The sequence below is a fragment of the Podarcis melisellensis genome (genome assembly GCF_964234715.1).
Source record: "Podarcis melisellensis genome assembly, chromosome: 9".
NCBI classification, from domain to species: Eukaryota; Metazoa; Chordata; class Lepidosauria; order Squamata; family Lacertidae; genus Podarcis; species Podarcis melisellensis.
Genome location: NC_138541.1, coordinates 68,940,393 through 68,960,063, shown reverse-complemented (window position 1 = coordinate 68,960,063; position 19,671 = coordinate 68,940,393). Strand labels below are relative to the sequence as shown.

At 42.2% G+C, this 19,671-nt stretch overlaps 2 protein-coding genes across 19 annotated transcripts in view; one reads left to right on the top strand and one right to left on the bottom strand.

Annotated features, from left to right (window-relative positions):
* Positions 1 to 664: 664 nt before the first annotated feature.
* PACRGL (parkin coregulated like) lies at positions 665 to 12,456 on the top strand. 5 transcript variants are annotated; one of them, XM_081924594.1, is made up of 10 exons: positions 883 to 979; positions 2,094 to 2,234; positions 2,832 to 2,910; positions 3,046 to 3,203; positions 4,367 to 4,434; positions 5,128 to 5,218; positions 7,765 to 7,899; positions 10,487 to 10,594; positions 11,099 to 11,179; positions 11,708 to 12,456. In XM_081924594.1, the coding sequence occupies exons 3-10, from the start codon at positions 2,859 to 2,861 to the stop codon at positions 11,762 to 11,764; spliced, it is 750 nt and encodes a 249-aa protein (XP_081780720.1). In that variant the 5' UTR covers positions 883 to 979; positions 2,094 to 2,234; positions 2,832 to 2,858; the 3' UTR covers positions 11,765 to 12,456. The 5 variants fall into 5 exon arrangements, with proteins under 5 accessions (XP_081780718.1, XP_081780721.1, XP_081780720.1 ...); XM_081924593.1 differs by lacking the exons at positions 883 to 979; positions 2,094 to 2,234 and adding exons at positions 1,083 to 1,100; positions 1,921 to 2,014; XM_081924592.1 differs by lacking the exon at positions 2,094 to 2,234 and having other exon boundaries at positions 665 to 979.
* Positions 12,457 to 12,513: 57 nt separating this feature from the next.
* KCNIP4 (potassium voltage-gated channel interacting protein 4) overlaps positions 12,514 to 19,671 on the bottom strand; it is a 408,026-nt gene continuing 400,868 nt past the window's right edge. For all 14 annotated transcript variants that reach the window (XM_081924620.1, XM_081924625.1, XM_081924621.1 and 11 more), the window contains 4 exons: positions 19,270 to 19,377; positions 17,367 to 17,471; positions 16,912 to 16,974; positions 12,514 to 14,312 (listed from right to left, as the gene is read on the bottom strand). In XM_081924620.1, coding sequence (XP_081780746.1) covers positions 14,265 to 14,312; positions 16,912 to 16,974; positions 17,367 to 17,471; positions 19,270 to 19,377 — 324 coding nt within the window. In that variant the 3' untranslated portion in view covers positions 12,514 to 14,264. The remainder of the gene's footprint in view (positions 14,313 to 16,911; positions 16,975 to 17,366; positions 17,472 to 19,269; positions 19,378 to 19,671) is intronic.

Here is a 19,671-nt window from a genome sequence, read left to right as displayed (position 1 = left end):
CGGGACTTGCGGTGGGAGGAGGGTTTTTCCTCCCCACCGCCAACATTCAGAACAGCATTCTGAATGTTGGCGGTAGGGAGGAAAGCCCTCCTCCCACCGCAAGCCTTCGGAGGAGACTGGCGATGGGGCGGAGAGCCCTCCTCCCCCCGCCAGGCTTCGGAGGGCTTCTCCGAAGCCTGGCGGGGGGAGGAGGGCTCTCCGCCCCATCGCCAGGCTTCGGAGGAGGTCCGAGGACAGTGGGGAAGACGCGCTGCACTTCCCCGCTGTCCCTGGAGATTTCCCTATGGGCTTTCGTCTTGCGAAGGAAGCCCATAGGGAAATTCGTTTTGCGAAGCGCCTCCAAAACGGAAAACCCTTTCGTCTAGCGGGTTTTTCGTCTTGCGAGGCGTTCGTCTTGCGGGGCACCACTGTATATATATATATATATATATATATATATGTGTGTGTGTGTGTGTGTGTGTCTGTGTGTGTAAATATATAATGGTAACAGGTGGGTTCGCCCCCCACGCCCGCAGCATAAATCCTGCCTATGCCAGTCCCCTGTTTATGAGCATTGCGCATGCGCGCCCTGTTATGTCATCAATTGTCCTCCCCTATTATTTTTATTTTATTTTATTATTTTATTCAAGTTGGCAACAACAACAACAGCTGTTGTCACCCATGTCATCGCCTCCTGCCCATGCGCAGTTCTCTCACAAAAAGCAAAGAGTGTGTGCGTGTGCGACGGAATTCCGAGCATGCACAGAGCGCCCTCCGCCTTCTCCGCGAAGAAGTTTGGCCTCTCCGGGCGCCCGTCGTTTCCCTGGCAACGGCGACGGGCAGCTGCGGCCTGCGCGGATTTCCACGCCTTTCCGAGGAGCCGGCGAGCGAGCGAGAGAGGGAGGCGTCGTCGTCGTCCCGGCGAGGGAGAGGCGCGCTTCTTCCTTCCTTCCCGCCCGTCCTTCTGCTTTCGCCCCCGGGCCGTAAGTCTCCCCCGCTGGTAGGTGGCTCGTCCCGCCCCGCCGCGTTAACGGGCGAGGGAGTTTGGCTCGCGGGGTCCTGGAAGCAGGGCAGCCCGAGCATGCGCAGAGCGCCTTCTCCTCCCCTCAGCGCTGAAGAAGGTGCGCCTCCCTGAGCATGTGCAGAGTGCTTTCCCCAGGGCAGCCCGAGCATGTGCAGAGCGCCTTCTCCTCCCCACCTCCTCAGTGGGGAAGGCGAGGTGGGGTGCCCCCCAAGCATGCACAGCACCTTCTCCTCCCCTCAGCGCTTTCCTGAGCATGTGCAGAGTGCTTTTCCCGCTCAAGAAGACGGGGCTGCGTTTAGCGCTTGCGCGGCTTATGGGCACAATAAGTGCAATAACTTAGCTGGTCTCTAATGTGCTACTGGAAGGATTATTATTATGATTTTATTTAATTTATTTTGTTTTGACTATGGCAGACCAACACGGCTACCTACCTGTAAATGCAATTGAGTGTTTGGGGTGGGAGGAGGGAGGCTTGGTTAATTTCATTGTACACAGGTAGTACATTGAAAATAAAAGTATTATTATGATTCTTAATTTATTTTCTTGGCGTTGAGCTCCGCTGGGAATCGGTAAGGTTTGTTACGCCCCTGAAAAAGTGCCCTGATGGATGAGTAGCCTTGTCTACTGCAGCGTTATTTTACCTGCCAGGTGGCGCAGGGGAGCCCATTCGCCAGGTGTGAGCCTTTTGTGTTACACCTGTAGGCTCCAGGTAGAAACGTTCCTCTTTTACCTGGCCTTTGGCCGATTCATATCCAATGCCCCACATCCAATTGGTGGGGGGCGTTTATTGGGTTTTTTCCTTTGTGTCTTTATATTTTTATTTTATCTTGTGAACTGCCCCGAGACCTGCGGCTATAGGGCAGTAAACAAATTTAATTAATAGTCATAAAGATCCTCTCACCTTTGTGCGCCTCCAGCCACTGGTGTGAAAAAAAAACCCCTCCATGTTCAGGGGCCCCATCAGTAGCAGTTAGCTGTATCTTCTGTGGATTTGCTTCACCCTTTTAAAAGGTCAGTTCATAATAACTAGGCCAATGATGATGATGAAGATGATGATGAATCAAATTTGTTCACCGCCCTATACCCGCAGGTCTCAGGACGCTTCTGACGTCTGCAATTTCCCCAAATGCAGGAAACTCAGCTACACCACCGGTGGGAACACATATTGGGGCAATAAGGCTTACTGCCTGTCCGGAATCTCCTACCCATCAGTTTCATTTCGTGACTCTGAGTTAGTATTAGCAAGAGGGCAGTAACTTCATTATTCCATGTAAAAGTGATTAGGATTGTAGCTACAAAAGTGAGATTTTGATTAATACTTTCGTGTGCTTCTATGTCATGGACTTTTGTGTTTTAAAATGTAAACTGCCCTGTGATCCACGGATGAAGGGTGGTGTAGAAATGTTGATACAGGCAACCACCCATTTACATTCTATGGCACATTTGAATCACCATTGGAAAAGCCTGCACGCATCCTTTTCCGCCCTGCAACATTCCACCCTTTTTTGTGACTTTTTGGGTCACTTCCGGGTTTGGTGCAATGCGTGCGTGCACGGTTTGTGCAAATATTGAACACATGTAAATGCTGGTTTGCTTTTAAATACCTTGTACCATAAAAGAGCTGCCTTAGATCCATTTACAGAAAATAATCCCCTTTTGGTTAACTCTGCAAGGATTTCTTCAAATGTCCATGGATCGATGGGACTCTTAAAAATGCAGATTTTCTTCTGTTTAATAGCCCTTCTGTTTGAACAGTCCCTTAAGAAGTTGTGCTACCAGGATACAAATGCAAAGTGATGCCAAACAGTATCAATTTCTCTTTGTTCAGGTGTCTCTACATACCTCCCAAGGAGGTATGCAGCAAACCAAGAAATGTGAAGGCACATGTTTGAAAAATGGAGCAAGTGGTATGTCTTTCCTGTTCAGTGACAGCTGAACTGTGTTTTATTTACCTGCCTTATAATACAAATTATTTTTCATTAAGAATATAAATCCTATCCCTGCTTTCTTCTGTGGGGTCTTTTTTGTTTTTGGTGCCGCAGGAAGTAGTGGTAAAAGAATGTCTTCAGGTTCTCAAATGGCTGAGAAAACTGTGACACAGAAAAGAAAGCCATTACCCACTGCATCGACTTCCCCAGATCCTGTAATTAAGCCGCAGCCCAGGCCCAGTGACAGACTTAATCCCAAAACAATTGATCCGGTAAGTACAGGCAGAACTTCTGGTGGCTACATAAAGATGTTAGTCCATTTCTTCAGCAAATTATGCAGGTGATTAAAAAAAAAATGCTGAGAAAAAGGGCGTATAAGGTGATAAGCTTAATCTCTGCTGAACTGAGTTAAGGGTATCAAAATTTGGGGAGCAAATCTCTGCTGCTCCAGAATACTCCTTGCTATTCCCACCCTTTGATTTTTCATTCCGTACCCACAACAGTCACTCAGCATTCAATGCCATCTGCCCACGATCATTCCTTCTTGGCTGACTTCCTTTTTGTGATTTTTAGAAGCAACTTTGCTGGCAGACACTTAAGTTTGGAAATTCAGCTGAGTTCCCATTCTTTCACCTCTGAATTCCAGGGTATGCAGTAAAATATAGCCTTAGTTTGGGAACCCTGGTTTGGGATTCTCTGTATCTGCAGTCACAAGTTTTAGTGGATTTTGCCTTGTAAAGCCGCAGGCTCCCTCGGCCTGAAAGTGAGATGAGCGCCGCAACCCCATAGTCACCTTTGACTGGACTTAACCGTCCAGGGGTCCTTTACCTTTACTGCTGGTCATGATGACATTTTGTATGAATGGTTGCCTTGAGTAAAACTGTGTCTGCCTCAGGTGACAAAAGTGAGTACTAAATGGCAAGACTTCAAAATGTTTATATTTCTAAGTTCTATAATTTAGTTGGAAAGTTCTGAAAATTGTTTTTTCAAATAATAAAGGACATTCTCAGCAACAAAGAAGTGACTCTTATATGACTGTTCCTTATATGCATGCAGTAAATTATGATATTCTTGTAAAAGTGAAGCATCTCTGCTTGTCATTATGGGTGGTTTTCCAGGCATTAGATACACATTGCATTGCCTGCATTTAGTCTTTATTTTTATTGTTCTGCATTCAGATTATTTAAATTTGCATTTTTGCACCTTCTGTTCAAGCTGTTGTATATATGCTGTTTTTGAGATCAAATCAAAGCTAAGCATTCCAAGTCCTGTTGCTTTTAGCAGGAGACATTTAAGGACATTTAAACGAATTTTGAATTAATATGGGACTTGAAAAGCATTTTTTGACTGGGTAAATCTCCAGGTTTTAAAAATAAATACAGCTGAACTTATCTGCCTCTTGGCTGACTAACTCACTTTCATCTTTTTATTCTAGTTTGGTGGTCAATCAAGAGCTCCTTCTGCCTTTGCTGCCATTTACTCTAAAGGGGGAATTCCTTGCAGGTAAGACTTGGGGGTCAGAAGTGCATGAACATAAGGAACTAAGTTAAACAATAGGCTTTGTATCATTGGTCAACATTCTGTGAAGGCTTTTGGTTTGCTTATTGTAAGAACAAATGTTCAGAAGGCATTATCAGGTGCGTCACTCGAGATTGCAAATGGGACATCGTATATGAACGACACTAAGGTATTGCATGTCCCTCAGTTCATAACTGGTAGGAGGATATGTGAACATTTTTTATTCAAAAGCATGATATGCAAGGTGAATGTACTACCAGTGATGTTTTATCTGACTGCTGGACATGGACACCAACCCTTCATGCTGTCGCTATCAAATGATGAATATCCATGTTTGAACAGGCGCTAAAAGCCTTTACTGCAGGAGTGGTTAACCTGCGGCTCTTTAGATGCAACTTTCATGACCCCTGACCTTTGGCCATGCTGTCTGAGTATGACTAATGTTGGATATCATCCATAATTGTATTAAAATAATCTCTCTTTTTTGCTTGGACAGTCTTACATTTTTAATAAGAGTCTGTTCCAAATGGGTGGTGCACCATGCTTGCAAGTACCATACAAAATATACCTGAACTCACACAGGCTTAGTTCTTTTGGAACAGTGTTTTAGGATCTTCTGCATGAAGTAGGATCAATACAACCATGCCTTATCGTTGATTCTTAACTTTTCTGTTTCAGGTTAGTTCATGGCTCTGTAAAACACAAATTACAGTGGGATTCTCGTCCTGAAACGCTTCAGTTTGATCCTCTTCTTATAACTTTGGCAGAGGTGAACGTTTTTTCTCTATTTCTTTAAAATCAAGCTGAAACTACCCTTTTATGTTGCATGTTTTGATAATTTGTTGTTTTTAAATATGCTGGTCATCCATAAACCAAATACTCTGGCTGAATTCATTCAAATTGCAACGAAAAGTTGGAAGTAGCTTAAAGCAAAGTACCAGACTGTTAACTCTCCTCTTTAATAGATTAAAAAGTTGGGGATATTGTGTAAGTAATCTTTTGAAGAAAAGCAAAGACTGTGTGCCTCCGGGGTGAAGTCAAACCGCTGCATTAGCAGCCCTGAAGTGACCTCATTTGCACACAGGCCTGGGCAGTCTATATGGAGGTCCTGGGCTGCCCAGACGACACAATCCTGCTCTTGGCTATACATAATCCAGAAATATAGCAAGCTGGTAGTATTCTGGTCCACTGAGCCACCTGTCCCTCTTCCTCATCATAACTCTGCATGGTCTCTGTTGATTGCCCACAAACTGTTTCCCTATGGGAAAGTAGATTAGGGAAGAAAAAGCTACCTGCATTAACATTGGCCACAAACCCAGGCCTATGTGCTTATCCTTTATATAGATGTAAAAATTAAACATGTTGTCCCTGTGTTGTGATACTTTTTAACAATTTTGTATAAATACTTCATTGTCACACATGGATAATTGGTGAGCCGTATATTAAATGTTTTGTTTATTTGTATAAAAGCATTTATAAAAACACTCAATAAATTATTATTATTATTATTATTATTATTATTATTATTAAGAAGCTTGTTAAGGTTTAATGTGTTACTACTGGAAGCCGCCCAGAGTGGCTGGAGCAAGCCAGTCAGATGGGCAGGGTACAAATAATAGGTAAAGGGACCCCTGACCATTAGGTCCAGTTGCAAAGGGCTCTGGGGTTGTGGCTCTCATCTCGCTTTACTGGCCGAAGGAGCCGGTGTACAGCTTCTGGGTCATGACTAAGCCACTTCTGGCGAACCAGAGCAGTGCACGGAAACGCCGTTTACCTTCCCACCGGAGTGGTACCTATTTATCTACTTGCACTTTGACGTGCTTTTGAACCGTTCGGTTGGCAGGAGCTTGGACCAAACAACGGGAGCTCACCCCGTCACGGGGATTCGAACCACCAACCTTCTGATCAGCAAGCCCTAGGCTTTGTGGTTTAACCCACAGCGCCACCCGCGTCCCAGCACAAATAATAAATTACTATTATTATCAATATTTTAAAAATCTCTAAGCGGCTCACTTGCTGTTTTGAAATAGTTTTTTCCATATAGCTGTTGATGAATTTAGTTTACTAATAGCTGTTCCAGTAAGCTAAAATAGTGGTCTGTGCTTCACAGCTGTATAGCCAAGAGCAGAAAAAAAATGTTTGCTAGAGGCCTTGCTTTCTACACAGGTGCATTTTGCATATCTTCCAAAAAGAGCAATACTCCATCTTTGCTTCTCAGTATTGGATATGCATAATGATCACACATTTTTCCTGTGAGCTTCGCTCAGCCCTATTTCTGAATTGTACATATTACCTTGATTAGCGTGGTTCATTCAGGACTGCATTTGGTTGTGCAGTGCTGTATATCCTGTTGAACATCTACATCTGACCTCAGTTCCGTCTGACAAGAAAGGCCTTTTTAGTGTGCTACTGAATTCACTTCCTAGAAGAAACAGCCTGGAAGTCAATTACCAAAGATAGGAGTTTGCTCTTGCCGTCTTCTTTGTTCAGTAACCCATCCAAATTACATAATTGGCATGTTTCGTTTATCTTCTGCATCTGCTAAGAGTGTGCAGATATATAATTATAAGCAATAATTGAAACACATCAAACATACATTTTGAGCCTCAACAGCGTGTCAAATTGAACATTACATTTTTAAAGGCTTTCCAAATCTCTCTTTCTGATATGTGAAGACAGAGGGAACACTTCTGAACATCCCTAACAAATAATCTGGTGTGCCATGATTTCTGAGCCTGCAGTGGCTCATTCAGTCCTGGAATCTGATTGTTCCTGAGCTTCAGCTACAGGAACTGTTGAGCCACTGGGGGCATTTCTCCAGTGAGACCTTTATAAACTGTGGGGCAGAAACTTTTTTCAGGACTTGGGAGTGGAGGGGGCTACTAGCAGTCAGTTGTGCCCTTAACTCCCCATGTCCAGGAGCGTCTAAATAGGGTTCTGTCAAGGAGTTATGGTTGTCTAGTGGCAGCTAAGGTTGAGTTGTTTTGTTGGAGTTCTACAGGATACTGTTCTACCTGTTATAGCACAAGCAGAAGGCCTAGAAATAATTCGGATTGTGTACTGTTCCTGAATAAATGTAGAAATAAATGGATAAACAAAATGAAAGTAAGAAAATACTGTACACATGTTGAAAAATAATAAGATTTGCTTAATGACGTTATGTTTGATGGAGCCACAAGGTGGCACAAGTGTGTTTTGAATGCGTGTAGTGAAAAGAGTGTAATATACTTTTTTTTTTGAGGTATTTGTATTTTTATCAGCAGAGATGGTGGGCAGGTAGAGCTTACTATGATGTTGTTTTTATTTCTGTGGCAGGGATTAAGAGAAACAAGGCATCCGTACACATTTGTATCCAAGGAGGGCTTTAAAGAATTGCTCTTGGTGGCAGGTGCAGCTCAGAAAGCCATTCCGTTGTTGCCACGGCTAGTTCCAGTATTGAAAGCTGCTCTGGTATGTCTCTCCCATTTGTGAACTCGTATAATACAACGTATTGTAAAGTTTCAGGGATCAATAAATTTTAGGTGGCCTTGGTGGACCAAATATTTGCAAACCCCAGGACATCTCCCTACCCAGAGAGCAGCGTCTTTGTCCCTGGCCTCGTGTGGCACTTGAAAACACAGCACAGGTTTGATGACAAACCAGGGTACTCCTTCTGTGTCCAGCACAAAGCCGGAGAGGGGCAGTGACGTGCTGTGGGCAGCCTCTCCCCCTTTTAGATGGCTGGAGCTCCGAGCTCCAGAGAGGCGCAGAGTCAATACAGTCATACCTCTTCTTGCAAACGCTTCATGTTGCGTTTCTGCGGGTTAAGAACACGGCAGACCTGGAAGTGTTTAGTTCCGGGTTTCGCCGCATGCGCAGAAGCGTTCTATTGTGCTTCACACATGTGCAGAAGCACCGCTCTGGTTACGGACTTGTCGGGGTGCAAATGGCACCCCAAAGCGGATCTTGCCTGCAACCAGAGGTACCACTGTTTTTCTTCTACCCAGATATATTGATTGATTGGTTAGATAGATTTATAATTTCCTTTTTGAAAACAATCGTCACATGGTAGCTTGCAATATGTATAAAGTACAATTCAAAACTAGTGGCTGGAGTTCACAACCTGACAGATGCAGTTAAAAGCCCCCAGTGTGGCTCTGCTGTCCCTTCCTCCAAGGGCCACAGCGGTGGGTGTGCTCCTTTCATCTCCATGCTTGCCCCAGTGGTTGGAACTCCAGCAGACGCAGGGGCACACTTCTGTCTCTGTTTGGGGCTGGAGGAGGGGCAGGGAACATCGTTCCCCCTTTGCAATTCCAGTGTTATAAGAGAGTCTCCGACTCACCAGTCTTCACAAGGCATGGAGGAACCCTTGCAAGCAAGGTTGTTGAGCCATGTATGGTTTTAACCACTCTCAGTTTAATCGACATTGGCTAGAATCCTCGGAACGTGTGCACAAAACATTGACTTAAAGGTATATGGAAGATAAAATGATACCCACAGATGGCTCAGTTGATCTGGGTTTTAATCTTGCTCTAGAGATTTTCAGCAATTTATACTGCTCATACTATATTATATCTGGCTTGCAACTGCTATTAGCGTAGAATAGTGTTCAACTAAGGTGTACTCAGAGTAATCCCATTGAAATTAATGCACATGAACATGTTAGAACCATTAATTTCAACAGGTTTACTTTAAGTAAAGTAAAGAAGCGGATGCCAAGGGCTGCACATAAACAAAATGCAGAGATCCCTGCTCAGAAGCTAATAATAATAATAATAATAATGATAATAATAATGATAATAATAATGATAATAATAATGATGATGATGATGACTTGAAAGAGGATTGAATTTGAAAGTGCAATCCAAGTGCACTCAGAAATATTCTCATCCCATCATGCCACAGCAGTATTAAAATCCCACCGCATATTTTTGTTCCTTTCCTCCTGCCTACATTGGGGGCACCGTAAACCATAGTCGCTTCCATCTGCTGTTTACGTTGCTCACCTGTGCAGTAACAGGCTGCACAACCCTAATTTGTCCCACCTCCTGGACTGTGTAGACTTGATCCAGTAGGTGGGGTGAAAGAGGGTTGTGCAGCTTGTCTGTAAATGCATTGGGGAAGTCTCTTTGTAATTAGCTGAGGGCTAATTAAGCTTCTGTGTGGTGGAATACCTGTTTATGGTAGCTTGTGATCATTTGTTATCAAAACTCAGGAAGCATTACTTGTGATCCTAGCCTCTTTAGACGCTCATGTTGAACATGTAAGGGCCAAAAGTGTGTAGTGGGCTCATCCGGCCCCCAACATCCCCATGAGTGCGATCCCCTCCACCCTGACAATCCCACATTGCATAGAAATGACCGAAGGGACTTTCTATGCATGATTGGCTTAGAAGTCTCCCCACAATCAGTCAAAAACCTGGCCTTACCAAGTACTCTGGAGATGCAGAATCCAGTTTTAGTTGTGGACAAAAGACCTTTAAAACAATTAGCACTTGATGATGTTGCCTAACTCCACTTAATCTACATTCTAGTAATTAATTTAATAATATTACAGCAACTGCCTAATTGCAAGGGGTTATCTATCAGTGCTTCTAATGGGATTTGTTCAAAGTGTTTGAAGACTTTAAATACTGCAGTTTTACTGTCAGCGTTTCTGCAGACAAAGCAAATAGTTTTTATGCTTAGATCTTGGCTGCAAACCTAAACAGGGTATTGAGGAGTGAGTCCAGTTGAACACAGTGAGACATACTTCTAAGTAATCATACATAGGATTATGTTGTGATGAATATTTAAAAGTGTTTATCTGAAGCTGGTGAATACATATGGGTTGCACTAAAATAGTGTTGCATATTGCAGAGTAAAAAACCAGATAAATATTTTTCAATCTTGCCGTGTTGGAGCATGTTGTTGTTGTTTAGTCGTTTAGTCGTGCCCGACTCTTCGTGACCCCATGGACCAGAGAACGCCAGGCACGTGTTGGAGCATAAGAACAATCAATTTGGTGCATGCTGTGGGCTAATCATTTGACTGGTCGATTGGTTTCCCCTTTATTAAAGGCCCATTCAGATGGCGAGGTTTTTGAAAGGGGACTGAACGCTTTGATACAACTGAGTGCTGTTGTTGGCCCTGCGCTTAATGATCACCTGAAACATCTACTTTCAAGTGTGAGTACAATATTTGGCAGTGGGTTTCTTGTATTTGTATTCTTGTATCCTGAGAAGCATTTTGTTTCAGTTTGTGGCACATCATAATCTAGATTCCATGAGCTAATATATTAATAGCATGTTGGCATTTTCACATTTCTGAACACGGCTTGTGGCATGCCTATTGAAGATGGTCCTTCAGCCATATTTTGCAGCATGGAAGGTGCTTGATAACCCCTGTCCCAGTTTTCCAGTTCCATGCAAGCAGCAAAATAAAGTTATCAAGCTGCTCCTGTTAGGACTTGCATTCAGTTTCTTGAGTCACAGGTTGTGGAAGCCTGAACGTGTAAAGATGCTACGGTCCCTTCCGAATTTGTGAAATTAAGACTGCCTCTTATCAGTCATTGTTACCAGAATGCATTATTCACAATCTGTTTGATGCTTCTCCATGTAATGGGCACAAAGGAGGACGTTGCAGCTATGTTCAACAAATAAACCCACTATTGTATTTTACTTTTGCCACAGCTTTCAAAGAGACAGATGAGCAAAAAGTACAAAGAGCAAACTACAGATGCCTTACAGAAGCTGGAGCAGTATGGTGGGAAGGTAAGCTCAATTGATTAGTCCGCTCCTGTGACATACCTAGGTCAGAATTTTTTTCTCCTGTTGTCTTCGCTATCTCATAGTGTTAGGTTAAATCCATCACATGCAGTCAAGTTGTCATACTCTGATGCTGCACAATCAAGTTACAATTCCACTTTGCAATTCTCCATAGTTTGGAGAGCAACACAAAAATAGCAATACAAAAATTCCATGTGTATTGATGGTTCTGCATTAATAATAACAAAGCAGCCAAAAACAGAGGCAGCCAATATGTCTAGGTGCTGTGGACTCCAATTCCCATAAGCCCCAACCAGCATGGTCAACAGCCACTGACGGTAGCTGTTGTATCCCAGAACCTCTGGAAGGTGGCATATTGTCTATCCCTGGTCTAAAATACCAGTTGACGAAGGAAAGATAATCATAGTTTGCCTTCTACATGTTTGTAGTTCTGAACCCGTTTTGATTTCTGATACAGTTTATTTCAGCATAAACCTAGTACCTACCATATTGAATTCTCATTTTTATCAACAGGAAAGTTTGACAGTTATAAAAGCTAAAATTCCAACTTACTGTTCAATCTCCTCCTAAAGAGAGATGTGACGAAGAGCCTCCTCGGAACTTTTTGGTATTACGTATCTTCCCCATACTAAACTGCTGTGGAATGTCTTAGGGAAACGGGGATCAATATTTAAAAATGAGGACAAATGTTAAGAGCGAATATGCTCAAGACGTGTAAATTATGAAAAACACCAGAAATGATACTTCCGCCAGGAATTGCAAATCAGTTTGTCTGGTTTATTACAGTCAATAATAGGGATTACCCAGTTTTGTAAACTATAACCATAACAGTAACATTAATACTTACTTGCTGTGTTTACATGTTTGGGTGTAGTTAGGTATGTTTAGCTACTGCAGTGAGTTAGAAATGAAGGCACAATCCAACCATAAGTTAATCACTATTAAAAGTTATGCAGACTTCAGTGGGAAGTTAAAATCAATAGGATTTGAAGGTGTTTGACTTTGCCTGGATTGTGCTATGCTTAATTTATTTTGACCAAGAACTAACTCACTACTGTGTCCATAGAGAAAATTATTTTTATATTGTCTAGGGAAAAGCCTTCTTTCCCAAAAGGTTCTGGATAGGAAAATATATAAAATGTGTTTCACTGAACTGAGTCCTCTTTTAGTGCAAATTGTTCTGCTTTGAAAACATAGAAATTCCAAGTATTAAAAGACAACTAAAATATGCTTCAAGTATTAAAACTTATATATTAATAAAAGTGTTTGTGAATGTTGACTCCATGTAAGCCCTTTGGAAAAAACAAACTGAACCGCCATTCTTCATTTTTCATATTATTTTTTTTATTAAAGTGCACATATAATTTTCACAAACACTACAGCAAATTTCAAGTGTACATGTATTGTACTACTCATATTCCTACACTGGTGATAGCAGAGCAGCCTTCAACATGCCTCATTCCCATCTCTACACCAGAATAGATGCCTGCTTTACTTATATTTTTGCAAAAACAGTTTGCAGCTCTCTTTGGACTTCTGTAAGCTCTTCAGATCCTTTGTGCAGAAATGTCACAATTAAGGTTTGCAATTGTCTGGTACCAGTAGTTATATGCTTGTGGGCAGGCATGTAAGAATGATTTGAATATGTTGGAGGGGGGGGGAAGACGCCTCTTTGCTGGCTACAGTTCAGCAATGATGTCTGTGTAAAAGGCAGGGAGGAAGGGAGCCTGCTTGTACCCATTGCTGCTCCATCCTGACACATCCTTCTTCCCTCTTCCCTGTAGTAGCCTTTAAAGGAAAAAAAAAGTTGCCTCCCCTTTTCAAAAAAACCCATTACCACCACTGCTCTTTACATAACTGTTCTAATGAACTTATGTATCTTCCACCATAGTCAGAGGAGGAAAATAATTTCAAAACTTGCAGTCTAGTGTCCGGCATGACTCTATACTGCTATGTATCCTGAGCAGTGAGTGCTTAGAAACTTACAAATACATTCGTTCCTTTTTTACTACTAATTTTGGGCCGGTCCCACAGTTAAAAAGTAGTAGTTCAGTTCCCTCAGGCAGTTGCTTTAGCTAAACAAAGCAGCACTCATTGTAAAGCTAATTTCTGTCCTTTATGTGGGAGCGTAACACTTCAGTTAAAATTCAGACAGAATTTTTCATAAACTGGTGATCTTAAAAGATGGAAGATGTTTGCCATAGGCAACCATTCAATAAATTGATCCAGTATCCATTTACTATAAAAAAGAACATTCTTTTATAAAATGGGTTGATTGTGAAGTTAAAAAAATAATTGCAGGTTGCTACGCAAAGATGGCCAACCCTTCCTTATGTGGACAGATTCTCCACTGAGCATGATGGAGTCTGTGTGTCTTCGGGGGCGGGTGGGGGGGGGGGTTGGATTAGATGACCCTTAGGGTCCCTTCCAGCTCTGGGCACAAACATACATTTGACAAGTATGCTGTGTGCTGCAACATTATGGGGAATAGGGGACATGGGCAAGCTCAATGCATGCAGACTTCCCCTTTCCAGTAATGATCTGTTGTGATGTCAGCATAACGGAAGGCAGAGGAAACAGGATTCCACTGCACCCAAGGAGGATTGTGCCCAAACTGTAATTAGCTGTAATACCTTTAACTGAGAATTGTGTGAGATTGCGTTTGTACACAAGGGATTATAAAATGAAAGAGTTTTATAGCTAATAAACTCCTCTAATAGAAACAAGTAACAGATCCTGCCCTCTTCCTCTCCCTTGGATCTCTTCTATGAAGTTTTGGAGGCGATAATTCCGTTTTCATTTTTGTTTCTTTGGATTGTTCTCTGAATCAAATGAAGTTTCTTTTAAGGGCAACTACGTGAGCATTGTTTAAGAGAACTATTTTACCTCAACTACTGGAAAAATACGGTCTCCGTAGGAAGGCTTTGATTAAACGAAACTTATTTGCGTTATACACATCCGTGTAAAGCTGAGCAATCCTGTTTTATGGTAAAAGTGGCAACAGCATTATGGATTTGTTGTTGCAGGATTGTTTATACCGTCCTTTTATTTAAGAAAGAACTGCGTGGAGTTAGATCACGTTTTCAAAGAGCTGCATGGAACGCATTATATTTTCATCCTGTAAGAAAGAGACATCTCATCTGAGAAAGAGATTTAAAATTTGAAAGTGAAAAGTCAGAAATATTTTTAATCCAATGAATATTTTCCTCCTTAGGCTGAAAATCCACACCCTTTATAAATTTTCGGTATCATAACCAGCTAAAAGTTAGTACCTACTTTGGGTATGTCCAAGGGCTGGGGTCTTCCAAGTGGGATTTTTGATTTTTATTTTTTATTTTTTATTCTCCTATACCACTGTCACAAATCCTGCAAGTCTGCTGACTAGAGCAAAACTGCACAAAGCCTAGTTTATATGTGATGCAGGCCACAGGTCTGCTACACAGCTGAGTGTTCTATACAGGTCCCAGTACATTTGAGGACACATTGTTCTGCTAATAGTACCTGCTGCTTACAGTCTATCACAAATAATTTACAGAGAAAACATTGTGGGGAGCTGCTAAAGTTTGGCGATGGCATACAGTTACAATCACAAGCCTAAAAATTAAACATGTAACTCACACAGGGTCTGTCTATCAAATATAAGGTAAAGGGACCCCTGACCATTAGGTCCAGTCATGGCCGACTCTGGGTTGCGGCACTCATCTCGATTTATTGGCCGAGGGAGCTGGCGTACAGCTTCCGGGTCATGTGGCCAGCATGACTAAGCCGCTTCTGGCGAACCAGAGCAGCGCACGGAAACGGCGTTTACCTTCCCGCTGGAGAGGTAACTATTTATCTACTTGCAATTTGACGTGCTTTCGAACTTCTAGGTTGGCAGGAGCAGGGACTGAGCAACGCGAGCTCACCCCGTCGCAGGGATTCAAACCACCAACCTGCTGATTGGCAAGTCCTAGGCTCTGTGGTTTAACCTACAGCGCCACCTGCGTCCCTGTCTATCAAATATACCTAGCTGTTTATAGCAAAATCTTGATAAAACACAATGGAGGCAACAGGCATAGAACTTTGTAGGAATTGGCTTAAGAGGTTCAGCAGCCATGTCAACCTTCTGCTGTTCTTGAGATGCGCCACAACCGCTACTGCAGAATAAGCCAGTGGGAAACCTCTGGCTCTCACACAGAATGTGCAAGGAAAGGGGAAGGCCAACCAGGGCCACAGATTGTGTTTGAGGTCGATCAGATCCTCTCCCTTAACTTTTAGCTTTTATTTTAAAAAGAAACCCTTTTGGAAATCAAGGGGAAATAGGCACGCAATATCCTACACAGTTCATTGGTAAAAGGTAAATTTCTTCTTACCTATTCTTGGCCAACGAGTGCAAAGGTCTTGGGATTATTGACAGGCAAGTGACTTGCTTGTTCATTTTATTCTCAGTAAAATGTTGTCTTATCCAAATGAATTAATAAGCTACTTTAAATACAGTAATCCTGCAACTTACGCAGGGGTTATGTTCCAGGGATCACGTCTAGAGCCAAAATGACGTATAGTCAAAGCATATTGGGATCAGTGGTGGGCGGGATTGCCAAAGTCGTATCCCCCCAAATGTTGCCCCGTTTCTGCTTCTATTTATTTATTTATTTTGCCGTGTGCATAAAGATGAATGAGCACAAGTTAAAGGTGCCTAAGTTGCAGGCTTATGGTATAACATATTCAACAACTTAAATTTAGGGTTTTTGCTGTTTTGCTTTGACATGATTTCCATCCTAATGTACACCTTAAAACACCTGGCTATGAGCCTCCCAACTGTGCATTGATTTTTCCAGTGCACTTTGGCTACAGGGGGAAAAGGTAACTTTGCCAACCACTAGATATGACTTTGGCAGAGGAAGGCCTTCCTCTGTGTTGTATTTATACTGATGAGATGGGGAACAAAGAGACTATTCTCCAGCTTAGAGAAATTGCCTGGACAACCATTGATAAGTGAAGGGTTTTTATATCAAAAGGCCTTCTCTGAAAAGTGACTGTTCTTTTTTATTGAATGTGCCACTGCTGCTTCAATCTTTATGGCATCTTGTTAAAATTATTTTGGTTTACCGGATATATATTTTATATGTTCTGACATTTTCTCAAATAATTAAGGAGCATGTTGAGTAACAACATCCAATGTGGTCTCCGAGGCCTGGCCTGTTGCATGTTAGAGAAACGCTTGCTGGATATTGGATTCTTATTGATTCTCACAGAAGGAAACTGTGAATGTTCAGCCTGGGGGAAGGAAGACAGGGCAGGATAGGCTGACACTATCTCAAATACCTGAAGGGCTGTCATATAGAATCCGATGAAGCCTTGTTACTAGGTGCCCCAGAGAGGAGGACTAGATCTAATGAGCTAAGTTGCAGGAGGAGAGAGATTCTGGTTACATAAAGAATTTTTTGGTGTGGGCAGTTCAACAACGGAGTCAGTTACGTAGAAGCTCTCCCTTCCTGGTAGTCTTCAGTCAACATCTGTTGGAATATGCACCACCTCTGGATTTCTTGCACTGAGCAAGGAGCTGGACAAGTGAACATGGTCTCCCAATGGCCTTTCCAGCTCTATGATTCTATGAAATAATAAATGTGTTTTCTAAAGTATGGATAATTTGTGAAATACCGTACATGCCACAGCTTCCTACTGCGGTTTTATATTGTGTCATAGAGCAAAGCACTATGAATATACCGGTTACTCACTTTTTGGCAGCTTTCAATGAATTCATCTATGGTGACCACACCATCTTTGTTCTTGTCCATTTTCTGCCAAAGAAGAAATGCTTGCTTAAGTAATGTTCTCCGGTTATGACCGCCGCCTTCCATTTCTCTGAGAAGCCAGGTTTGGGGACAGGTGATAGCATAATGGCTCCCTAACAAACTACTCCTACACTTGCCGACATTTTATATTTGTTTTAACAAATCACACAGGTGCTGAGCTTCAAATTTGCAGGCGTCTCAAACATTTTACCCACCCAAATGAAAGACTCGCAGAGTAGGCAAGACAAAAATGGAAATGAAGAAGGAAGGGGATTTGCTTAATCAAATTAGTACAGTATAAGCAACATAGCAAGAAGAGCCACACTGCAAACCATCAATATGATAACTATCTATGACCATCATTTCACCTGGCTCCTCTCCCTCCAAATCGTACCTACCTGGAAAAATGTTTCCACATGTTGTCTTGGGGCATCTTCTTTGACAACAGGATAAGTGCATTTTCCCATCATATCATATATAGCTTTCATAATATCCAGCATTTCCTGTTGGAGAGGGAACAAAACATTAAAGTGAGCAGGAATTATGCAGTGGAGAATGCATAATTGGGAAAAGAGTTGCATTTACAAGACAGAAGCCTTGCTAGCATAGAAGTGAAAAACCTTCCCAAAAATAATAGGCAGGTGTTTCATTTGCAATGATGAAAAAGTAGTTGCCTGAACTGCTAGAAATCAACATTTCTTAAGTTGCTGGGTGTTGCAGCTATCCCCAGCTGTCTTTTGCAGTGGAAACATATTTTCCTGTAGAAATGCCATTGCTGGATAAACCAGATGTTTACAGGCCTACAGAAGCATTTTATCTGACCCAGGTAAAGGTGAAGGGACCCCTGACAGGTCCAGTCGCGGATGACTCGGGTTGCAGCGCTCATCTGGCCGAGGGAGCCGGCGTACAGCTTCCAGGTCATGTGGCCAGCATGACTAAGCCACTTCTGGCGAACCAGAGCAACACACGGAAACGCCGTTTACCTTCCCGCAGGAAGTATTTATCTACTTGCACTGCGTGCTTTTGAACTGCTAGGTTGGTAGGAGCAGGGACTGAGCACACTATTTCCCCTAATATTCCACCTGCATCTTTCAAAAGCAATGTAAGAAATGGCCATCAGGTGGAAGCAGAAGACTGAGATAAACCCCATTGTGCCTCTTGTTTCAGGAACCATCATAGCAAACCTCTCCCATTATTGGAATGCTGAGTGAATTCCATTTAAAGTAAGGAGACTCTGTCTTTATACTTAACAGAGATTCAATTTGCATTGAAAAGAAAACACTAAACAAAGTCAAGCAGCTGGTGGGGACAAATCTGATTTAAATTTCATTTCAAATGGTTATTTGGCCAAATCAGACACTTGCTCACTCCCTCTTGTAGGTTTGCTGTCCTGTCTATCCTGTCCTACTGAATTTTCTTCTTCTCTCCCTTGTTTGGAGAGAGTTTTCTTTCCGAGTGAATACTCAAACTTGCAAACGTACACACATGCCGACAGAAATGGAATGACGGCAACTTTAGTGCTTGATTTGGCTGTTTGCATAACTTAGCCTGGGTGGGCAGGCGAGTGGTGTGCATGGAGAGGTTAGCTTGAGTGCGGAAGCAACCCAAGCAGATGCTTGAAGCAGAAGCATTTGGCAGTGTTATCACGAGATCTCGCACTGGAGCAGAGGTGAGTGAGTCCCAATGTTCTGTATACAAGGGATCCTGTTATTCGCCTCTTAGACTACAGCCATTTGGGATAGCAGAAAGTCCCTAGTCCTGGAATTAATCTACTAAAACCAATAAACAGCAGCCCCGTTACATGCAATTAATGACAAGTGATGAAGATGAAGATGATGGATTTTTCGGAGCTAGCCGACCTAACCGGAAGAGTCTGCGACCAGAAGGAGGAGGAGTATCAGGAAGAATGGAATAAATTTAATGATTATGTAGTTAAATTTACTAAGTTAAACTAACTGAAAATAGCTTGCAGATACTTAATGGGCTAAGGATATTATTTATGTTAAGTGATGAATTAATATGTTTAATTTCATAAGGTGAAGATCTAAGGATGTTAATGCTTAAGTTAAATTTTATAAAAATTGGGATTTGGAAAACCGTTAAAAGGACATGCAATGAAATTCAAAGGGAAGCGAGGAAGTCACTTAACAAAGTTAATAACTGTAATTTTCAATAAGGCTATGATTTATGTTTGTCTTGTTTGTTTGTTTGTTTGTTTATAATATTGTGAAAACTAATAAAAAAAATTGGTGAAAAATGACAAGTGTTTTCAAATTACAGTGAGTGAAATGGTCTCCTCACCTCTTTAGTTATACAGCCGTCCTTATTTATATCATACAGATTAAAAGCCCAGTTGAGTTTTTCTTGCACCGTCCCCCGGAGTAAAATTGAAAGGCCCATAACAAAATCCTGAAAGAGAGCAAGATGGTGGATTAATAAAAGCCCCATTTCCATCTATTTTGCTGCGAGTCCTGCAATGCAGAGGTTTGGACTTGGCGACCCTATACTTCTATTATCTCTGTGCGTGTGTCTGTGCTTGAGATGCAAAATTTGCCATCATAACAATGCTGCTTTTTAGAAAATATCTGCAGAAACGAAAACCAAACAAGGTTGTCCTCAAAACAGAATGGCAGTTTTGCCTCCCTCCCTCGCATGGAAGACCCAAAGCATGAAAGCTGCCAGTCCAAAGTTAGGGACCAATGG

Coding starts and splice junctions, on each gene's coding strand:
- PACRGL (XM_081924592.1), top strand. CDS start 680: ATGCGCAGTTCTCTCACAAAAAGCAAAGAGTGTGTGCGTGTGCGACGG. Junction 4,435..5,127: donor AAAGGGGGAATTCCTTGCAG/GTAAGACTTGGG, acceptor TTTCTGTTTCAG/GTTAGTTCATGGCTCTGTAA. Junction 5,219..7,764: donor TTCTTATAACTTTGGCAGAG/GTGAACGTTTTT, acceptor TTTCTGTGGCAG/GGATTAAGAGAAACAAGGCA.